Source organism: Salvelinus namaycush, chromosome 14 (assembly GCF_016432855.1).
Source record: "Salvelinus namaycush isolate Seneca chromosome 14, SaNama_1.0, whole genome shotgun sequence".
NCBI lineage: Eukaryota > Metazoa > Chordata > Actinopteri > Salmoniformes > Salmonidae > Salvelinus > Salvelinus namaycush.
This window is the reverse complement of record NC_052320.1, coordinates 19,719,952-19,741,888: the sequence shown is the minus strand read 5'-3', so window position 1 is coordinate 19,741,888 and position 21,937 is coordinate 19,719,952. Positions and strand designations below refer to the sequence as shown.

The 21,937-nt window shown below is 41.9% G+C and overlaps 1 protein-coding gene across 1 annotated transcript; it reads left to right on the top strand.

Moving 5' to 3' along the window:
• Positions 1 to 3,054: 3,054 nt before the first annotated feature.
• LOC120059249 (PAN2-PAN3 deadenylation complex catalytic subunit PAN2-like) lies at positions 3,055 to 20,891 on the top strand. The gene is made up of 25 exons (XM_039008150.1): positions 3,055 to 3,143; positions 3,655 to 3,955; positions 4,606 to 4,775; positions 5,527 to 5,647; positions 5,787 to 5,864; positions 5,991 to 6,261; positions 6,363 to 6,708; positions 6,943 to 7,039; positions 7,152 to 7,274; positions 7,442 to 7,561; positions 7,706 to 7,834; positions 8,100 to 8,299; positions 9,017 to 9,165; positions 9,270 to 9,376; positions 9,469 to 9,567; positions 10,074 to 10,159; positions 10,472 to 10,613; positions 10,806 to 10,943; positions 15,113 to 15,172; positions 15,290 to 15,380; positions 15,667 to 15,824; positions 19,057 to 19,200; positions 19,379 to 19,558; positions 19,864 to 19,957; positions 20,086 to 20,891. The coding sequence occupies exons 2-25, from the start codon at positions 3,668 to 3,670 to the stop codon at positions 20,310 to 20,312; spliced, it is 3,618 nt and encodes a 1,205-aa protein (XP_038864078.1). The 5' UTR covers positions 3,055 to 3,143; positions 3,655 to 3,667; the 3' UTR covers positions 20,313 to 20,891.
• Positions 20,892 to 21,937: the final 1,046 nt, after the last annotated feature.

Below are 21,937 nucleotides of genomic sequence, written 5' to 3'. Positions count from 1 at the left end.
TCGTTGTCGGCGATCAGGCCTACCACTGTTGTGTCCTCTGCAAACTTAATGATGGTGTTGGAGTCGTGCCTGGCCATGCAGTCGTGGGTGAACAGGGAGTACAGGAGGGGACTGAGCACGCACCCCTGTGGAGCTCCAGTGTTGAGGATCAGCGTGGCAGATGTGTTGCTACCTACCCTCACCACCTGGGGGCGGCCCGTCAGGAAGTCCAGGATCCAGTTGCAGAGGGAGGTATTTATGGTGTTATGGTGTTGAACGCTGAGCTGTAGTTAATGAATAGCATTCTCATATAAGTGTTCCTTTTGTCCAGGTGGGAAATGGCAGTGTGGAGTGCAATAGACATTGCATCATCTGTGGATCTGTTTGGGCGTTATGCAATTTGGAGTGGGTCTAGGGTTTCTACATTAAGCCTACAACTTTGCATAATGATTCAAACTCTTTTTAAAAACTTTTTCACTCAAAAGTATACATGAACAATTTCCATTGTTGACATTTCATCAATGACTCCTGCTTTCATCATCAATGACTGACCAATTTCCTCCTTTGTTATGTATTTTGCAGTTAGTTTGGCACGTGTAGATAGTTATAACACTACAGCTCATTGTCCTGGCTGCCTGTGGGTTCTCCAGTGGAGGAATGAACGAACTAGCGTGTGACCGCTTCCTCATGTATGGAACGCCGTTTGGGTCTTTGCGTGTGAAAAAATATACACGTCAAATAACACTATTTGACACGTTAAGTAAGCTTTTAATTTGACACGTCAAATAACAGAGTTTAATTGCTGAATGTTGTGTTGGACCGCAACTTCTGGGGAAGCTAGCTAGGTTTAGCTTGCTACCTAGCTAGCACCAATACAACCAGCCTGAAAACAATGACCAGTAGAAACTGCAGTCATTTTCATTATTTTTAGCAATGATTTAGGAATCCGTGTGAGTAAGTATTAGCTAGGTAGCCACTTGTTCGCCTATTGAAATTGATGAAAATAAAAAAAATAGCTAGCCAGCTACTAAACCCTGTTGCTAACGTTATAAGCACCCAGCTAGCTTCAGGATGCTCGACGGGACCGGGTTGTTTTGTGAAGCTAGCTACAATAAGGATTAGGCACTATATATATTTTTGAATTTTCGGTTTGCCTTCAAAATAAAAGTACCTATTTGAAAGTGATGCAGAAGGTTACAATTGGTGGAATCATGCCATATTTAAAGTAGATAATGTTAAACAAGGTTGGAATGTGAAGCAATGAAATGGGGTATCACTCTACTCGGTGACACCCACAGAACACAACTGTGAAGAGTTTACGCAAATATTAGCGTTGTAGCTCTTATAGCGGGACAGTGACTGTGTGAAATCACCTCCCCAGTCAGCCTATTGTGTGTATTGACATTCATATTGCACTGTACAGCTTTACCTAAGGATTGGGGATCAATGAGGTATCAGTCTACTCAATACCTAAGATATTTTTTCCAAACGTCCTCCTCAGAGTTATCAGACTCCACAACATCTACGCAGTATTGTTTTTCTTATGGAATAGTGTTTAATACACATAGGTTGACAATAAATGTGGCTCAATTCACAGTTGTTTCAGAGTCCCACAATAAGAGCTACGACGGTAATGTTCTCTGGGAATCACTGAGTAGACTGATACCCCATGTCATTGATCCCCAATCCACCGGTAAGGCTGTACAGTGAAATAAGTATGCCCCCAATGCAATTCTAAAGACTAATACATCCAGTGTGATTTAAACCGATTTTTGTCGAATTAACAAATTATTGTATTTTGTCTATTCAATTATGGCATAATTCTACTATTTGTATTCATTTGCATCACTGTCAATGACGTACCTCTATTTTGAAGGCTAACCGCAAAGTCCACTATTGTGGCTAATCCTTATTGTGGCTAGCTTCACATAGATGGGTCCGACCATTAATCAAATAAGAGCTGTCTTATAAATTAGGGTTATTTTAGATGATGACACCTAGCTATATAGTTAGCTAGCTAACTATAGCTATTGAAACAGATTATGTCATTTTGCTATGTTTTTGGGGAAGAACATTGTTTGCATCCATGAGCTAGCTAGCTTTTTTTAGGACCAGCACCTTAGGTGTGCGAGACAAGTTTACCAGCGTCATAGAATCATAGCATACTTATCGATCCATCGTGTTGACATATGAAATACGAGTGATAGTGAAATCAATGTGTAATAACTACGTAAAAAATGTATGAACGCGTTAAATTATAATGCGACGTGCAGTCGTATTCAGGTCCTGATTGGTCAACAAGCTTATTTGACACGTCAAATAATGTTATTTGACATTTGATGTGTATTTATTATTATAATATTTTGACACGCAAAGACCCAAACGGTGTTTTGTACAGTAGTGGCTTCCAATACGTGGGCTAGGAGTGGTGTACATTTTCTGCTTGCTTCTAACAAATTCTTAAGAGAAAAATATTTTGTTGACCACTAAAAGTGGGGTTAGGCCTACACTGAAAAGTACACAGACAAATATCACAATGAGTAATGCCATTATTATTTTAGAGCACATGTTTTTATTTCATAAGGAAAGAGAAGGGAAGAAAATGTAGATCGTCAAGTAATTCAACTCCACTTGTATGGTGAAGCCAATGCATGAATATGCATGATCAAAACAAAAAAATATTTAAAAAAATTGGTTGAACATTAAACTCCCAAAACACGAACACTTGCCATCAGGCCTGTATTACAATACAATATGTTCTGATTCCCACTCAGGTTTAAAATACACATTTTACTAGGTCTAGATTTGGCCTAGGCATAAGCCATATGCTTGACAACAAAAATTATAATAAAACATTCAATTCTGTAAGCTTACTGCACAGGCAAAGAGGTGAGAGAGTGAATTAATTTACTTTTAATTAAAAAAAATAACACTCGGCAACTATCACTTTACCGTCAATCTACCGGCATATGTATTCTGCAACGCTTTTAACATTGAGGGTTGGTTCTGAACTTTGTCATTTCGTGAATGTTACACTATTTGCTCCGGAAGTACTTGGTTGTTATGATGAATGAAACAATTATGGCTCCAGTGAAGTCTACATAACACAATTATCACTTGAGATTGATAAGCTATTTGGGGCACAGTGTACATATATACATTTGGTAAACGATTGATTTATTAATTTCCATTGATTTTGAGAATGGGATTCTTAGGAGTTGTATCCAAGTTGTAGCGCTGTAGCTCGCAACTAACGGTTACTAGCTAGTTAGCTAGCCAACAGTTGCTTGAAAGCCGCACTTGCTGGGCCGATACAGCTAGCAAGCTAACTAGTTTGTCCTATTTTCATTGCATTTGAATATAATGAACACTGTACTATTGCAATCCAGTGCTAGCAATATTGTTACCTAGCTCACGAATCCAGCAGACCAACAACAATAGCCCTGACGACCTACCTATTATGCTTAGTGAGTGTAGGTATAACTAGCTAGTTAGCTAGGAGGTGACCGACAGGCATGCTGACAGGGCCAGTTTAGCTGTAACACCAAGAGGCCATTAGTGTTGTAATAAGAATGCTATCAAAGATAAATCATAACCTATAGTTAACTGGCTCATACAGTTAGTATATATGCCAAGATGCAAGCCTGAACAACATGCACCCATTTTATTTTTTAGGTCAGCTGTCCTCATGATGAACTTTGACGGTCTGGACCCAGGGATGGGTGAATACGCACCCGCCCTCCATGGGAGTCTAGAGCCAGGTATGGAGCCCTCAATGGACCCACGGCTCAATCCTGTCTTGTTGCAAGGTGTGGAGCTCAATCCAGATGGTCTTACCGTGGCCGTACCCGAGTCTGTGCACATGATGGAAGGGATGTTCTCAGAACTCCACAGTGTGCATGCAGAAGTGGGCGTTCCTGTCACAGCAACTCACTTTGACCTGCAAGAGGAGCTGCTCTGGATGGGGAACCACAGGGTAAGAGACAAATTATTATGCCAGAATATAGGGTATTACTGTGTTAGGTTCTAATTATCAAAGTAAGAACTCGACAGACACTATGAAAGCTTAAACCAAGTGTATTCTTCCCAAAGGATCGAACAGCTGAACCAACAAAAGACATATTCACACAAGCACTGATATTTAACCCTTTCTCCTATGCTGAGTCTCCTACACATCTGAACAGCCAATGCATCTCTGTTGCTAGACAGAACCTTAGTGATACCTGTTCTTCCCCACTTCATCTGACTTGACCTCTGCCCCAAAGTGCTCACTCCTCTTATCAGTGCTGCCACAAGTGATCATTTTCCCTGTACTCAGCACATTCCAAACTTAATTGCACCCACCATATACCTTCCTCCTACAGATAACCATTAACTTCTGGTATAAACCCTCTCTATACCATAGCACTCAATATTTCAATAGGATACCTGATAATTAACCCTATTTGAAGTTTTAGGAGTCAGAACCCAGAATCCATCAACTGGTACTTGGAACATGAAGTGCGTCCACAAATGTTTTTGTACACTTTGGTTTCAGCTGCCACTTTTTGTGTACATTTGCAATATGGGCTATTCAGCAACATTTTCTACCATACAGACTTGTTTCCCCACTCTCTTTTTCCATAGGGGCATGGAATGTCCTTCTTTGGTCCCACAATGGGTCGCTACTCTTCTTTCCAGGCGCACTCAACTGATGATATTCGTCAGATTCAGAGCATGGAGACGGGGGTTCTGTTTCTCTCTAAGAGTAATCTCAAGTGCCAAACTCGTGGAGGCCTTGTCATGTTCGACTACCTGTGAGTTGAATTCAAATGATAATTCACATTATTGTGGTTTTCTTACTGATTTATTTATCTTTTTATTTAAGCTTTATTTAACTAGGCCAGTCAGTTAAGAACAAATTCTTATTTACAATGATGGCCTACCAGAAGGCAAAAGGCCTCCTGCGGGACAGGGGCTGGGATAAAATAAATAAAATAAAAAATAGGACAAAACACACATCACGACAAGAAAGGTTGCAAGATCGAATCCCCGAGCTGACAAGGTAAAACAATCTGTCGTTCTGCCCCCGAACAAGGCAGTTAACCCACTGTTCCTAGGCCGTCATTGAAAAAAATTATTTGTTCTTAACTGACTTGCCTAGTTAAATAAAGGTACATTTTTTTTTTGGTAGCAGCACAAAACATGGTACAAACATTATTGTGCACAGACAACAGCACAAAGGGCAAGAGGGTAGAGACAACAATACATCACTCAAAGCCGCCACAACTGGCAGTAAGAGTGTCCATGATTGAGTCTTTGAATGAAGAGATGGAGATAAAATGGTCCAGTTTGAGTGTTTTTTTAGTTGGGGAACATTTCTTTTAAATGTTTTATGCAAACCATACACCCATGTTAACTTAGGTTCAAAGGTGAGTGCTGAAAGGATGCTTACAAAAATCAACATTTAGTTGAAACATGTTATAGTTTCAAATCAGTTTGAATGTGCATCTTGAATACTGTACAGTATAATGTAATTGTCATAATGAATTCATGTGTGTATTTTAGAATGGAGGAGGGAGCTGACATGCATAGTCTGCTTATGACAGAAAACAACGCAATGCTCATGGGTGGACTACAGAATTATGTGCTTGAATTTGACCTTAATACTGTGCAGCAGACACAAAAGGTATTGCATGACACCAGCATGTGAAAATATAGGCCTAACTCTAAGGATGCAATACATTTTTGGCCTATAGGCTCTTAAAAATAAGTGATTCAATAGGTAAATAATTGTACATATTGTGATCTTTCCTTCCTATGCCTAGTTTACGGTCGAGGCTCCAGGGGTAGCTATCATGCGGCAGTCCAATCGTTTCTTATTCTGTGGGAACACATCTGGGAAGGTAAGGACAACAAGAGAGGCCCAAGGCCACTCATGTTTCTCAGTGTTTGGAAGATGTTACTAGTTATATTTTTTACATCCTTAACCATTCGTATATATCTCACCTTCTTGCCTTCCACACAACCAGGTGTCGCTTTGTGACCTGCGCACCTTCAAGCTAGAACATGAGTTTGATGCCTTCTCCGGTAGCCTGTCAGACTTTGATGTCCATGGCAACCTCATGGCTGCGTGTGGGTTCTCCAGTCGAGGAATGAACGAACTAGCGTGTGACCGTTTCCTCATGGTGTTTGACCTGCGCATGATGCGTGCTGTGACACCACTCCAGGTGCACGTGGACCCCCTCTTCTTGCGCTTCATCCCTACGTACACGTCACGCCTGGCCATCATCTCACAGACAGGTATTGATCAAATGGAGAATGTGTTTGTTGTGCAGCCTGCTAGCTGTATTTATCAGAGAATGCAGAAAATAAGACTGACTTTCTTTTCCCTCCATCCCCAGGACAGTGTCAATTCTGTGAACCCACTGGGCTAGCCAACCTGGCTGATGTCTTCCATGTCAACACCGTTGGCCAGTTGCTCATGAGCTTCGACGTGTCCTCCAGCAAGCAGGCTTTGGCCTTTGGGGACTCTGGGGGAGGTGTGCACCTTTGGTCAGACGCCCCAGAGGTCTCCTACAACAGTTATTCACGGGAGACCGAATTTGCTCTGCCCTGTCTGGTGGACTCCTTGCCTCAGCTGGACTGGAGCCATGACCTGTTGCCCTTGTCCCTCATCCCCATGCCCTTTACCAGCTCAGAGCCACTACTGTCAGACTGGGTCACCACACAGGCCACTCCCAGCCCTAGGTAGGTAACACATTGTTTTAAGACAAGTTTTGTGACCTTTTGGGGACTTTGATCTGCTGAAGTAGGCTATGTGGTGAATTCACTGCTTCTTGAGTTGGGGTAACACCAACCTCTCTTCAAAATGTCCCTTCACAAGGAGCGCAGTGCTCTCTGGCTTTTGATAGATGTCTTGTGCCCGAAGGATGACTAAGTTAAAGTAAGTATCCAAATATTTCTCACCTTTTTTCTTTCCAGACGAGCACCCCCAGTGGACCCAGAGATCCTGCGTACGATGAAGACTGTCGGGTTCATTGGTTACGCCCCCAATCCTCACACCCGTCCCCGGAACCAGGTACGTCAATCATCCACAAATTCCGTGTCTCAAATTCAGTGTCTCAGAAAGAGTTGGGTTCTGAACTATGCTTGGCTTGTATAAACATCCTCTCCTGTTTGCTGTGTTTCAGGTTCCTTACAAGATCAAGGAGGTGGAGCTGGACTTTGACAACTACAATCAGGGGGTTCCTGAGTCTCCTATTGGTCGAGATGAAGAACCACACCTCTACATGGTGCCCAAAAAATACAGGAAGGTGTGTCCCTTACTTATTACATTGTTATCTACTTGTAAATGTGAAATGTGTGGTTCAACAGTATGGGATTTGTGTTATGTGGGATTTGTGTTATCAATGTGGTTTTGAGATTAGCTTGTTGTGTCAATGATAAGAGCTTACATCTTTGATTGTTTTGTGCCCATCAGGTCACCATCAAATACTCCAAACTTGGGCTGGAAGACTTTGACTTCAAACATTACAACAGGACCTTGTTTGCTGGCCTGGAACCTCACATTCCCAATGCTTACTGTAACTGTATGATCCAGGTGAGAATCGGAAATGTGTGGCGTTCATTTATATAGCGTAAATATACGGTTGATTTATCCATGTTTATTCGTATATTATTTCATTATTTGTTCCCATTTACAAATAACAGTGAGTATTTTCCCCCTGTGTGTCTGATTGGTTAGGTGTTGTATTTCCTGGAGCCAATCCGCTGCCTGGTCCAGAACCACCTGTGTCAGAAGGAGTTCTGTCTGGCGTGTGAGCTGGGCTTCCTCTTCCACATGCTAGATCTGTCACGAGGAGACCCCTGTCAGGTAGTCACCAATAGCCATGACACATCTCACTCTGTCCTATGGCCTATCTTTCTATCCCTACAAAATAACATATTCTTTGCATAATAGAGCACTAAAGCACTTTATTTTTTCAAAATAAAGACAGTTTGATGGAGTTGTAATAGAGTGGTAATAGACCACTGTAATAATGTGTATGTATGCACTGAACTGACTGACCATAATTAAACCGTCCTGCTGCCTACTCCCATTGCCATTCACTCATTGCAACCACTGTCTCCTCTCACAGGCCAGTAATTTCCTCAGAGCTTTCCGAACTATCCCGGAGGCGTCTGCCCTGGGTCTGATCCTGGCTGACTCTGATGAGCAGACGGGGAAGGCCAGGTTGGGCCGTCTCATCCAGAGCTGGAACCGCTTCATCCTCACCCAGCTCCACCAGGAGACCCAGGAGCAGGAGGGGCCACAGGCCTACCGAGGAGCCAGCAGCAGGTGACACTGATAATTTGCACACATTTTTACTGCACATTTGAACTTTTGTTTTAACGTTTTTACGCCCAAGCAATCAAAAAACTAACAGATATTCTTTAAAATGATTTGCATTTATTACACTATCAATGATAGGAATTAAATCAGCTTGTGGATAACTAAATATTTCTTTAGTGTATACTAGAGCATCTGGTGTGTTTAGTGATGACTTTGGCTTCATTATTTTTCTCTTAATTTCTGTATTTTTATTTTTTACCCTTTTTTCTCCCCAATTGGTAGTTACAGTCTTGTCCCATCGCTGCAACTCCCGTACGGACTCGGGAGAGGCGAAGGTCGAGAGCCGTGCGTCCTCCGAAACACAAGCAAGCCAAGCCGCACTGCTTCTTGACACAATGCCCGCTTAACTCGGAAGCCAGCCGCACCAATGTGTCGGAGGAAACAACGTACACCTGGCAACCGTGTCAGCATGCATTGCTCCCGGCCCGCCACAGGAGTCGCTAATGCGCGATGGGACAAGAACATCCCTGCCGGCCTAACCCGGACGACGCTGGGCCAATTGTGCGTCGCTCCATGGGTCTCCCGGTCGCGGCCGGCTGCGACAGAGCCTGGACTCGAACCAGGATCTCTAGTGGCACAGCTAGCACTACGATCCAGTGCCTTAGACCACTGCACCACTCTGGAGGCCCGCTTTTTCTCCTTTTGATGCTTTATTTGTTACAGTGTTCTGGGCTCCTCAGGAGAGTCTGTGATTGGAAGGCAGTTTGGGTGTGAGGTTGAGAACAGCAGCCTGTGTCGCTGTGGAAAGGAGACAGTACGCTCCTCTCTCACCTTGCTCTTCACCATGCACTACCCTGAGCAGAACTCACTTGGTAAGTTTTCCCCAAATTATCTTTACTCTGCCAACATTTGACTAGTATCAATGTTATTTGTATTTATTGATCATATATTGGTGTTTTAAATCCTATTCTGTTAGATAAGACGATAAAGGAGTACGACTTTGCTGAGATCCTGAAGAAGAGTATATGTCTGGAGCAGAGTACGCAGGCGTGGTGTGAGAACTGTGAAAAGTACCAGCCCACAGTAAGTGACCCTTGTTTAAAAATGGGTTGTTTATTTATTGTTTGAGTCGATTCTTTAATGTGTTTTATCCCCCTCTAACTGTCTATCTGTAGGTGCAGACTCGGAACATCCGCTGCCTTCCTGATGTACTGGTCATTAACTGTGAGGTGAACAGTGTCAAAGAGGCTGAGTTCTGGAAGGCTCAGGCAGAGGTAAGCCCCAAATTCCAATCCAAATCAAACTCATGATCAGTCAATTCGACCACTTGAGTATTTCCTCCTACAATGGCAAATTGAGAGCTTGGTTCTATCTGCATTTTTGTCATAATTGAGTTATTGACATAGAAAACGTTGAACAGTACAAGGCTATCTATATAGTACTCTAAATAACCCAATTAATGTTGTTAAGTTCAAAAGAATACAAGATAAAAATTGCTGACACCATTGAAATCAATGAGGGTTCAGAACTTTATTAAAGCCAATTATCTCCAAATCATCTTTTTGCAGATGTAACTTTCTAATCTCAAGCTCTTGAAATGCTGAATGCAGACTGCTATTGATATTTACAATGACATGATGGCCATCTATTTGGTTTAGATATTAGATATTTAGTACTTCAATTAGAACTCTTATCCCAATGATGTTTGTTGTGTTTCCAGTGTCAATAATATTTTGGTACAAAGTTATTAGAATGAATCAACCTGTTCCTCTCTCCACAGTATGCTTTCATCAAGGCCAAGAAGAAAGAGGAAATGGAACCCCCTAAGCCCAAAGAACCTCCACAACCACATGAGTGGTGCTTAGAGTAAGGATGATAAAATATATATATTGATGGGAAAGCTTGTTAAAACAATGAGCTGACATTTTGGTTTTTGAAATATTACCCTGCATCGGGTTAGCCTATTCTATGGGCGGCTATGTCTATGGGCGACTAAGTGAAACATCTGTCAATGTGCCCTTGAGCAGGGCATTTAACCCGAGTTGCTCCTGTAAGTTGCTCTGGATAAGAGCATCTGCTAAATGTCTAAAATGTCATGTAAATGTAAAGACAATTCAGGAAGTAAACTGAAATTCAAATTTTTCTCATTGCATTTTTGACAACCTTCATGTTGTTTAGGGAGGAGCTGGTCAATACGGAGGGCCTGACCTTTGACACCAGAGTGGAGGATCTACGTCACATCTGGATCCCTCTCACTCTGAAGATGTCCATCAGCAAAAGCCAGGGCCTGGAGATGAGCAGCTGGCCAGAGGGAGAGGAGGTGAAAGACACAGAAGGGCCAATAACTACTTCACATTCATAGGCTCACTCACTAAAACATTTTTCAAGACTTCCATGATTTTTCCATTTTGCTCTTTGTTTTTGTTTTGCCGTACTGGTTTCATAGTTTGATTGAATGATCTGTATTAGTATGTCTGTTGTTGAAATGACAACACTTTTATCAATATTTTAGCTGAGCTCCACTGAGGAGGCTGAAGGAGCGTCTCTCTATGACTTGGTGGTTACTGTTCCTCATGTACTGGACGCTCGCACCGGAGGCAACTTGGTAGCACACATCAAAGTGGGAGAGACATATCACATCAGAAAAGAGGTGAGTGGATGGATAGATCTATTATAGACAAAGTAAGAACATCAACGGAAAGAAAGAAATAATCTCACTACAATACATTTGAATCGAAAGTTAGCCAAATTAGATAAGATTTTGCTACCATGGAAAGGACAACACCTGTCCATTTGTGGAGAAATCGCCCTGGTTAATTCTTTAGTCATATCCCAGTTTGCCTATTTACTTATGGGCCTGCCTATACCTAACGACTTGTTTTTTAAATGAAATGAGCAAAACATATTCCACTTTATTTGGAACGGCAAGCCAGACAAAATTAAAACGAGCCTATTTATATAATGAATACAGTGCGTTCGGAAAGTATTCAGACCCCTTGACTTTTTCCACATTTTGCTATGTTACAGCCTTATTCTAAAATTGATTCAAAAAAGAAATCCTCATCAATCTACACACAATACCCCATAATGAGAAAGTGAAAACAGGTTTTTAGAAAAACAGAAATACCATATTTACATAAGTATTCAGAACCTTTGCTATGAGACTCAAAATTGAGCTCAGCTGCATCCTGTTTCCATTGATTATCCTTGAGATGTTTCTACAACTTGATTAGAGTACAGCTGTGGTAAATTCAATGGATTGGACATGATTTGGAAAGGCACACACCTGTCTATATAAGGTCCCACAGTTGAAAAAAAGCAACAACCAAGCCATGAGGTCGAAGGAATTGCCCGTAGAGCACCGAGACAGGATTGTGTCAAAGCACAGATCTGGTGAAGGGTATGAAAACATTTCTGCAGCATTGAAGGTCCCCAAGAACACAGTGGCCTCCATCATTCTTAAATGGAAGAAGTTTGGAACCACCAAGACTCTTCCTAGAGCTGGCCGTCCGGCCAAACTGGGCAATCGGGGGAGAATGGCCTTGGTCAAGGAGTTAACCAAGAACCTGATGGTCACTCTGACAGAGCTGCAGAGTTCCTCTATGGAGATGAGAGAACCTTCCAGAAGGACAACCATCTATGCAGCACTCCACCAATCAGGCCTATATGGTAGAGTGGCCAGACGGAAGCCACTCCTCATTAAAAGGCATATGACAGCCCGCTTGAAGTTTGCCAAAAGGCATCTAAAGACTTTCAGACCATGAGAAACAAGATTCTCTGGTCTGATGAAACCAAGATTGAACTCTTTGGCCTGAATACCAAGTGTCACATCTGGAGGAAATATGGCACCATCTCTACGGTGAAGCATGGTGTTGGCAGCATCATGCTGTGGGGATGTTTTTCAGAGGCAGTGACTGGGACACTACTCAGGATCGAGGGAAAGATTAACAGAGCAAGGTACATAGAGATCCTTGATAAAAACCTGCTCCAGAGTGCTCAGGACCTCGGAAGGTGAACCTTTGCCCCAGTCTAACAGGACAACGACCCTAAGCACATAGCCAAGACAACGCAGGAGTGGCTTCGGTACAAGTCTATGGGTGCCCCAGCCAGAGCCCGGACTTGAACCCGATCGAACATCTCTGGAAAGACCTGAAAATAGCTGTGCAGTGACACTCCCCATCCAACCTGACAGAGCTTGAGAGAATTTGTAAAGCCCTTCTTACATCAGCTGATGTCACAAAGTGCTGTACAGAAACCCAGCCTAAAACCCCAAACATCAAGCAATGCAGGTGTAGAAGCACGGTGGCTAGGACAAACTCCCTAGAGAGGCCAGAACCTAGGAAGAAACCTAGAGAGGAACCAGGCTATGAGGGGTGGCCAGTCCTCTTCTGGCTGTGCCGGGTGGAGATTATAACAGAACATGGCCAAGATGTTCAAATGTTCATAGATGACCAGCATGGTCAAATAATAATAATCACAATGGTTGTCGAGGGTGCGACAGGTCAGCACCTCACTAGTAAATGTCAGTTGGCTTTTCATAGCCGATCATTCAGAGTATTTCTACCACTCCTGCTGTCTCTAGAGAGTTGAAAACAGCAGGTCTGGGACAGGTAGCATGTCCGGTGAACAGGTCAGGCTTCCATAGCCACATGCAGAACAGTTGAAACTGGAGCAGCAGCATGGCCAGGTGGACTGGGGACAGCAAGGAGTCATCAGGCCAGGTTGTGAGGCATGGTCCTAGGTCTCAGGTCCTCTGAGAGAGAGAAAGAATGAAAGAAAGAGAGAAAAAGAGAGAGCATTAGAGAGAGCATACTTAAATTCACACAGGACACCAGATAAGACAGGAGAAATAGTCCAGATATAACAGACTGAGCCTGGCCCCCCGACACATAAACTACTGCAGCATAAATACTTGAGGCTGAGACAGGAGGGGTCGGGAGACACTGTGGCCCCGTCCGACGATACCGGACAGGGCCAAACAGGCAGGATATAACCCCAATGGGAGAAAGAGAGAAACTCCCCAAATACAGATGTGCCAAGCTTGTAGCGTCATAACCAAGAAGACTTGAGGCTGTAATCGCTGCCAAAAGGTTCTTCAACAAAGTACTGAGTTAAGGGTCTGAATATTTATGTAAGTGAGATATCAAAAAATTATATACATTTGCAAAAATTTCTAAAAACCTGTTTTTGCTTTGTCATTATTGGGTATTGTGTGTAGATAGATGAGTAAAAAAAACTATTTAATCCAACTTTACTTAAATCTGATGTCTCACCCCGTGTTCAAGAATTGCTTTTTTTTTCCTTCATTCAGATTACAACCTCTCACTTTCGGTTATTTGAAAATGAAATAATCTCCAAAATATCACTATTTTTAAAACAAGCTATAGAAAGCTGGTTGCAATTTCAGTTTAACCTCAAATATACTAATTGATAAAAATTAAAATTAAAATTGGAAAAAGTGTTTAAAAATTGTATAATCAGGGGCCTCCCGAGTGGCACACAATTGGTCCAGCGTCGTCCAGGTTCGGGGAGGGTTTGGCCCGGGGTGGCTTCATTTGGCTCATCGCGCTCTAGCGATTCCTTGTGGCGGGCCAGGCCCCTGCATGATGACTTCGGTCAACAGTTCAACGGTGTTTCCTCCGACACATTGGTGCGGCTGGCTTCCGGGTTAAGCGTGTGGGTGTTAAGAAGTGCGGCTTGGCGGGTCATGTTTCGGAGGACGCATGACTCGACCTTCGCCTCTCCCAAGCTCGTTGGGTAGTTGCAGCGATGAGACAAGATTGTAATTGGATCGCAATTGGATATCACAAAATTGTGGAGAAAAAGGGGGTAAAATTTCACACACAAAAAAAAGTATAATCTTTGTAAATGATATCCTAAATAGGACTTGTGGAGTTGTGTCACACATGCAGTTAACAAAAATATATGGAAATGTCTGCGCTATGCAAAATTACAACCAACTGATCGTAGCATTACTGCAAAAATGGAGGAGATAAGTGAAAAGGGGAGAAGGTAAGGAACTTGACAGTTGGTCCTGAATTTAAGACCAAAATTGGCTAAAGAAAATTTCATTTAAGGACCAAAAAATTGACAGCTGCGCCATACAGGTTGCAAAATAGTTGGGAGGAGATTTTTTATGTACCGATTCCATGGCACATGGTTTATGAACTGATACACAAAACGACGCCGGATTCAAAACTTCAAGTTTTAATTAAAATTATTATACAAAATTCTTGCAACCAATAGATATATATAGACCAATTATATACAGTGGGGAGAACAAGTATTTGATACACTGACGATTTTGCAGGTTTTCGTACTTACAAAGCATGTAGAGGTCTGTAATTTTTAATCATAGGTACACTTCAACTGTGAGAGACGGAATCTAAAACAAAAATCCAGAAAATCACATTGTATGATTTTTAAGTAATTCATTTGCATTTTAGAAATCTAAACTGGATAGTCTACAGTGATAAGATGTGAGGGGTTGAAGTTTGGCTGAAGGCTGGGACTAAAAACAAACAATAGTTAACTAATGTAAAATATACTGTCCATGAAATGTATGTAGTATGTAAAAGCTGGAAGTGGAAGCATAAGTATTGTTGTCCATTAGTTTACTTGGGTTAGGGGAAAATAATAAAGAAGGAAATATATTTCAAAAATATATATTGGGAATGGAAATTATGTAGACAATTACATTGATAAAAGCCACAATCTATCTGTATTAAAATAAAAAAGAATGAAATGCTAAAAGTGCTAAAAACAATATTTTGAAAATCTTATTTGACTAACTTCTTTTTGTTGATATTGCGGTGTAAGGGGGTAACACATCAGCAGTGGTATCTATTCAATGACTTCCTGATTGAGCCAATTGACAAGGTAATCTTTGGTTACTCACTGAATCAACATATCAAATATCTTATCAATAAATTAGCTCTTATCAATTCCTCAAATATAACTATGTGTTTGTATTTTGTTTTTGTTCATGTGTCTCAGGCTGAAGCAGCACAGTTTGATGTGAACTGGAAGCTTCCAGCCATCCTGTATTACGCCAAGAGAAACTACCACTCCAAATACGACCTACGCAGTAAGCCATCCACTCATTGTCAGTTACAGTTTCTTCATTTATCTGATCAGGGTCAACATGACCGTGGATTGCCATACATTATACATACAGGATTACATTTAAATCATATAAAATAAATAAGGTAATTTCAGCAGTAGATATTTGCTTTAGTGCATGCCACTCCACAACATAACCTTGACATCCTCTGTGAAGATGTGGGATGGTTGTGGTACTGTGTATGACTGCACTCATTACCTGTTTAAGAACATGCCCACCCCGACACTTGATGCCTGTCTGTCTTCCCCAGTTAAGAACCCCATCGAGGCCAGTGTGCTGTTGACAGAGGCATCGCTGGCGCGGAAGCAGAGGAAGAGCCACGCCACGTTCATCCCCCTCATGGTCAGTGAGATGCCCCAGGCCGGAGACCTCGTGGGACTGGACGCAGAGTTTGTCACCCTCAACCAGGTCAGTCTGGCAGGTGTGATTGCTAGGTTTAGAGTATACAGTGCATTCGGAAAGTATTCAGGCCCCTTGACTTTTTCCACATTTAGTTATGTTACAGCCTTACTCTAAAACAGATTAAATCGTTTTTTTTAGGGATGCACGATATATTGGTGAGCATATCGGAATCGGACGATATTAGCTAAAAATGCCAACATCAAAGCTGACGTGCATACCTATATAATGTAAGTAGATGACGTAACGACGCCACGAAAAATACAGCGCTACACAGAACAAAAGCAGAAAAATACTAAGCACACACTTCCAAGAACTAAACAAGTTCAAGTCGAGCAGTCATTTGAAAGAGTAAGAAAATTTCAGCGAGACAACTCAAAGGTGAAAACCATTAACGCCAAGATAATGGAATTAATTGCTCTTGACAATCAACCATCTTCTGTCATGGATGATGTTGGCTTTCGCCGACTGGTCGAGCCCCGGTACACACTATTTTTCAGATTTTCCTTGAAATATTACATACACGGCTGGACAAGATGGAAACGGACACAGTGACAGTGGTCACCGAGTAAGAGAGGCCACGGACAGACAGAGCTGAAACTTCACTGCTTGACATGTATGATGAAATCCTGGTTGAGAATGAAACGATTGAACAAATGAACAACGAAACAGCACAGCAAGTAAGTGAAAGAAATAGGTTTTGATTATGTTTTACTGGTAATGGGGACATACGTAAATGCCAACAAAATTACTCTTTGGTCAGTGTGGCGTGTTTGTGTGTGTAACCTTTATTTAACTGGGCAAGTCAGTTAAGAACAAATTCTTATTTACAATGACGGCCTACCCCGGCCAAACCCGGACGACGCTGGGCCAATTGTGTGCCGCACTATGGGACTCCCAATCACGGCCGGATGTGATACAGCCTAGATTTGAACCAGGGACTGTAGTGATGCCTCTTGCACTGAGATGCAGTGCCTTAGACCGCTGCGTCCAAGTGTGTGTGTGTTAACTATTTAACTGTATTAGAATGCTTAAAAGGCTGAAAAAAAAAGTAAATATCTGTTATCGTTATCGTTTTTTTGGCAAGGAAAATATTGGATGTCGGTATCGGCCAAAAATGTAATATCGGTGCATCCCTCGTTTTTTCCCTCATCAATCTACACACAATACCCCATAATGACAGATCAAAAACAGGTTTGTAGAATTTTTTGCAAATGTATTAAAAATACAAAACTGAAATATCACATTTACATAAGTATTCAGACCCTTTACTCAGTACTTTGTTGAAGCACCTTTGGCAGCGATTACAGCCTCGAGATTTCTTGGGTATGATGCTACAAGCTTGGCACAACTGTAGTTGGGGAGTTTCTCCCATTTTTCTCTGCAGATCCTTTCAAGCTCTGTCAGGTTCTGACTGAGCTCAATTGTCATGAAACGCATATACAGTGATTACTTTTTTGTCTCTTTCATACAAACTTTGAGAAATAACGAGGAGCGCCCACAATGTGTTTTGTGTGGGGAAGTGCTTAGTAATGAGTATCTCAAAACGAACAAATTAATAAAACGACACGTCCTGACCAAACATCCAGGCAAAACATGACGGTTAACCCAGGGAATTATTTCAGAACAGGGCAGAATGCTTTAAGAAACAGTGCTTCGAAAGTGGAAAAGTAAGTCAACTAACAAGGCATTGTTGTAATTTTATAACAGGTGATGATAAACAGAAATAATGGAGTACTATCTCTCATTGTAGTAGATGTGAGTTTATCTTTCAAACAATCCCCAGGCCTTGTAACGTTACACAGCTAATAACTAACGTTAGCCAAAGCAAGCTAACTAGCTACTGATAGTGCAACCCTAAGAAACAGTACAGATGAAGATGAAAAATTCAGGCCTACTGTACATTTTACTGTAGAAATGATTGTTTAAAACAAGTTTAGGTTGGAACTGTTGCAAGTAATACGTTTTATTCTGAACTGGAATAAACTGATTGAAGCAAGATGCTTTTTGAGACGAACACAGTTCTGGGTTGCTCATCTTCAGCAGGAAGCAGTCTCCTGCCTGACTGAGAAAGCAGTAGATGTTCAGATCCAGTTTGGCACCACATACCTATGCAAGTCAGGGTTCTCAAGTACAGAAACAGTGTCAATGCTGAGCATCACCTCAGTGTTGCACTGTCAAAAGGTTTAAGAACCCCTGCTCAAGGATATTCAGAGACTTGTCCTGAAGCCACTCCTGCATTGTCTTGGCTGTGTGCTTAGGGTCGTTGTCCTGTTGGAAGGTGAACCTTCGCCCCAGTCTGAGGTTCTAAGTGCTCTGGAGCAGGTTTTCATCAAGCATCTCTCTGTACTTTTCTCTGTTCATCTTTCCCTCGATCCTGACTAGTCTCCCAGTCCCTGCCGCTGAAAAACATCCCCACAGCATGATGCTGCCACCATCATGCTTCACTGTAGCGATGGTGCCAGGTTTACTCCAGACGTGACGCTTGGCATTCAGGCCAAAGAGTTCAATCTTGGTTTCATCAGACCAGAGAATCTTGTTTCTCATGGTCTGAGAGTCCTTTAGGTGCCTTTTGGCAAACTCCAAGCGGGCTGTCATGTGCCTTTTACTGAGGGGCTTCCGTCTGGACACTACCATAAAGGCCTGATTGGTGGAGTGCTGCAGAGATGGTTGTTCTCTCATCTACACAGAGGAACTCTAGAGCTCTGTCAGAATGACCATCGGGTTCTTGGTCACCTCCCTGACCAAGGCCCTTCTCCACCGATTGTTCAGTTTGGCTGGGCGAGTCTTGGTGGTTGCAGACTTCTTCCATTTAAGAAAGTTTGAGGCCACTGTGTTCTTGGGGACTCCCCAGATCTGTGCCTTGAAAACAATCCTGTCTTAGAGCTCTACGAACAATTGCTTTGTCCTCATGGCTTGGTTTTTGCTCTGCCATGCACTGTCAACTGTGGGACCTTATATAGACAGGTTTGTGCCTTTCCAAATCATGTCGAATCAATTGAATGTACCACAGGTAGCAAAGGGTCTGAATAGTTATGAAAATAAGGTATTTCTGTAAAATAAAAATATATTTGCAAACATGTATAAAACCCTGTTTTCGCTTTGTCATTATGGGGTATTGTCTGTAGATACATTAGGAATTGATTTTATACGTTTTAACAACAGTGATACATCAGGGAGCTCTGCTTGGAGATCCACTGTTTAAATTCCCCCTTATGGACCGGATACTGTCTTTATATAGGAGGAGGCAGAGCTACGCAGCGACGGCACCAAGTCCACCATTAAGCCTAGTCAGATGTCTGTGGCACGGATCACCTGCGTGCGTGGTCAGGGTCCCAACGAGGGAGTACCGTTCATCGATGACTACATCTCTACTCAGGAGCAGGTAATGCAGCCCCTCTCGCCCTGGCAATAATAATGACTACTTTAACAGGATGGATGGATGTCCATATAATTATTGCTATGCAGTAAAATCTGATGTGACAGCTTCCTAACAAAGCGACCTAGATTTAACTAATCTTAGTTCTTAAAGTTTATTCTTCCTCACTGTTTTGCTGGTGCAGGTGGTGGACTATCTGACCCAGTACTCAGGCATCAAACCAGGGGACCTGGATGCTAAGATTTCCTCTAAGCACTTGACCACTCTGAAGTCAACATACCTGAAGCTGCGCTTCCTCATTGACACCGGAGTGCGCTTTGTTGGCCATGGTTTACAGAAGGACTTCCGGGTTATAAATTTGCTGGTAAGTTTGTATACTTAATTTACCTGATTTTTAAATGGACCCAATTTTACCTGTATTTCTATACCCCTGGCTGCAGTTTTAGTAAAGATTATGGGCCGGTTTCCCGGAGACAGATCAAGCCTAGTCCTGGACTAAAAGCATGCTCAATGGGGAATCTGCTTTGAAAAATGGCTGTTTAGTCTAGGACTAGTCTTTATATGTGTCCAGGAAATCAGCCCTATAGGTTAGCTAGATTAACAGTAGACGGGGTCATTTCAATGGAGGGAGTGTGGGAGCTCATCTCTGTTTTGATGTACATTGCTCAGGTGCTGAAGGATCAGGTAGTTGACACAGTCTATCTGTTCCATATGCCTCGTAAGAGGATGATCTCTCTGCGCTTCCTCGCCTGGTACTTTCTGGGTAAGAGCTTATACTCCTCAACCACTGTTTTGGTCATATAGAAATTACCACTTAGTCTGACATTTTCCAAATTAATCCATGTAACAACCAAATTGTGTGAAATGGCAAACTTCTACTTGCTTCTCCAGACCTTAACATCCAAGGTGAGACCCATGACAGTATTGAGGACGCACGGACTGCCCTTGCTCTGTACAGGAAGTACCTGGAACTGAGTCGTGGAGGAGGGAACGACGAAGTCCGCAAAGTTCTGAAGGGACTCTATGAGAAAGGCCGCAAGCTAGACTGGAAAGTCCCTGACTGTGACACAGGAGATGGTCAAGGTAGCCCAAAAAGTATGAAACTGGCATTGCATTAGAGGGTGTAATGTTGGTGGGATCTGGATATTATTGGGGCTAACTAAACTTTATTTTTATTAGCAGTATACGGGATCTATCAATCCGCATTGATTGAATGTAGTCCCCTCAGTACAGTCTTCCCCTCAGTGAAGGGTCTGTGAAGAGAGCCTGAAGACATTCCTGCCAAACTGATTTAATCATGGTGTTTAATCATTTCAATCAGCCTTTTATTTTTTATTGTTAAAACCAGTACTCACAAGGTATTGACTCCCATAAAGTATGAAACTGGACAAGTTATCGACAAGAGCAGAATGCTGAAAGTGGTTGTGTCAGTGTCCCAACTTTCCACATAATCTTGCTTGCCTGTACAGTACCCTGATTTGACTCAGCCATTTACATTATTTGAAAAAGGACTGAACAGTTTTGATCTTCTCCAAAACAGAAGTCAAAACAATTTCTACTTTCATTTAGTATTTTTCTTTAGGTTTGTAAAGAGTGTTCGTCATTATGCTGTACATTATGCTGCTTACATGGGCAAATAATGTTAAAATTGTGATAAACTTTTTATAGTTACTTAAAAATAAAAGCTTAATACAGTACACTGAATTGTATATTTATATTTTCTTCCAAATTCACATTTTATGATAAAGTGGGAGATGGACATTTAAAAGCTAGAATCCTCAGTTGCTACATCCACTTATACATTAATGATATATACCCATTGATTCTTGAAGAATATAACTTATAAATATAAATATGCTTCATGAACTTATTTCAACTGTCTTAGCCCAGCAGAACCAAAAATATAAGGGTGTTTGACACCAATGTTTTTAAACAATGTGAAATGTAAACAAACACTATATAACCTCAAAACATGGTTAAAACGATGATTTTGATATCATTGATGAGTCCTTGCATCCACAGCCCTGTCTGAATTTGAGAGGGGTTACATTTCTCCAGGCCCATTACTTTTTACCAAAACAGAGGCGGGGTAACCCATGTTTCACTTTGAGGGATAATTATCCCATATATTGAAGTGTAGTGCGACATTGTGTGACGGCACGCGTTTATAGCACCCTCTGCTGACCATACTTGGAAATGTTTGCTTCTGTAATTCCAGGTGAGACGGGTGTAATCATTCATCTTGAATAGGTCAACGCAGGCTACTTCCAGTCTGCTTGTCTGACCATAATAAACCATTGAAAAGTTTTCCTGCAACAGAAACTCTTTCTTGGCCTAATTTTGCAATGTCCAATACGTTTTTGTTAGCTACCCTACATTTGTGCAGGAACGACGGGAGGTAGGCTATTTACTTTTGCAGCTTTTGAAAATGTTTTTCTGGAGCAAGTAAAAAATGAGATTTTATTGGTTAACGTTGCACAGAGTTGCAATTTAAATGAGTAGACAATGGGTGAGCGTATTTCTAAATGTTAATATGGATTTGAATTAGGCCTAAAACGTGCTATTTGGGTTATTGGACGGGATCCTGCGATGACGACCACCCAACGTTTCATTAGCCGTGCGCTAAACCGTGCTGTTACGTCATCCGTGTCTCTATTGTGACGTATGAGATTAAGTGGTTTTCAATGTCAGACAATGGCTAATCATATGGTCATCATTTTCTACAAGACCGGTCATGAGGCGA

Coding starts and splice junctions, on each gene's coding strand:
- LOC120059249 (XM_039008150.1), top strand. CDS start 3,668: ATGATGAACTTTGACGGTCTGGACCCAGGGATGGGTGAATACGCACCC. Junction 5,865..5,990: donor GTGGGAACACATCTGGGAAG/GTAAGGACAACA, acceptor CCACACAACCAG/GTGTCGCTTTGTGACCTGCG. Junction 7,275..7,441: donor TGCCCAAAAAATACAGGAAG/GTGTGTCCCTTA, acceptor TGTGCCCATCAG/GTCACCATCAAATACTCCAA.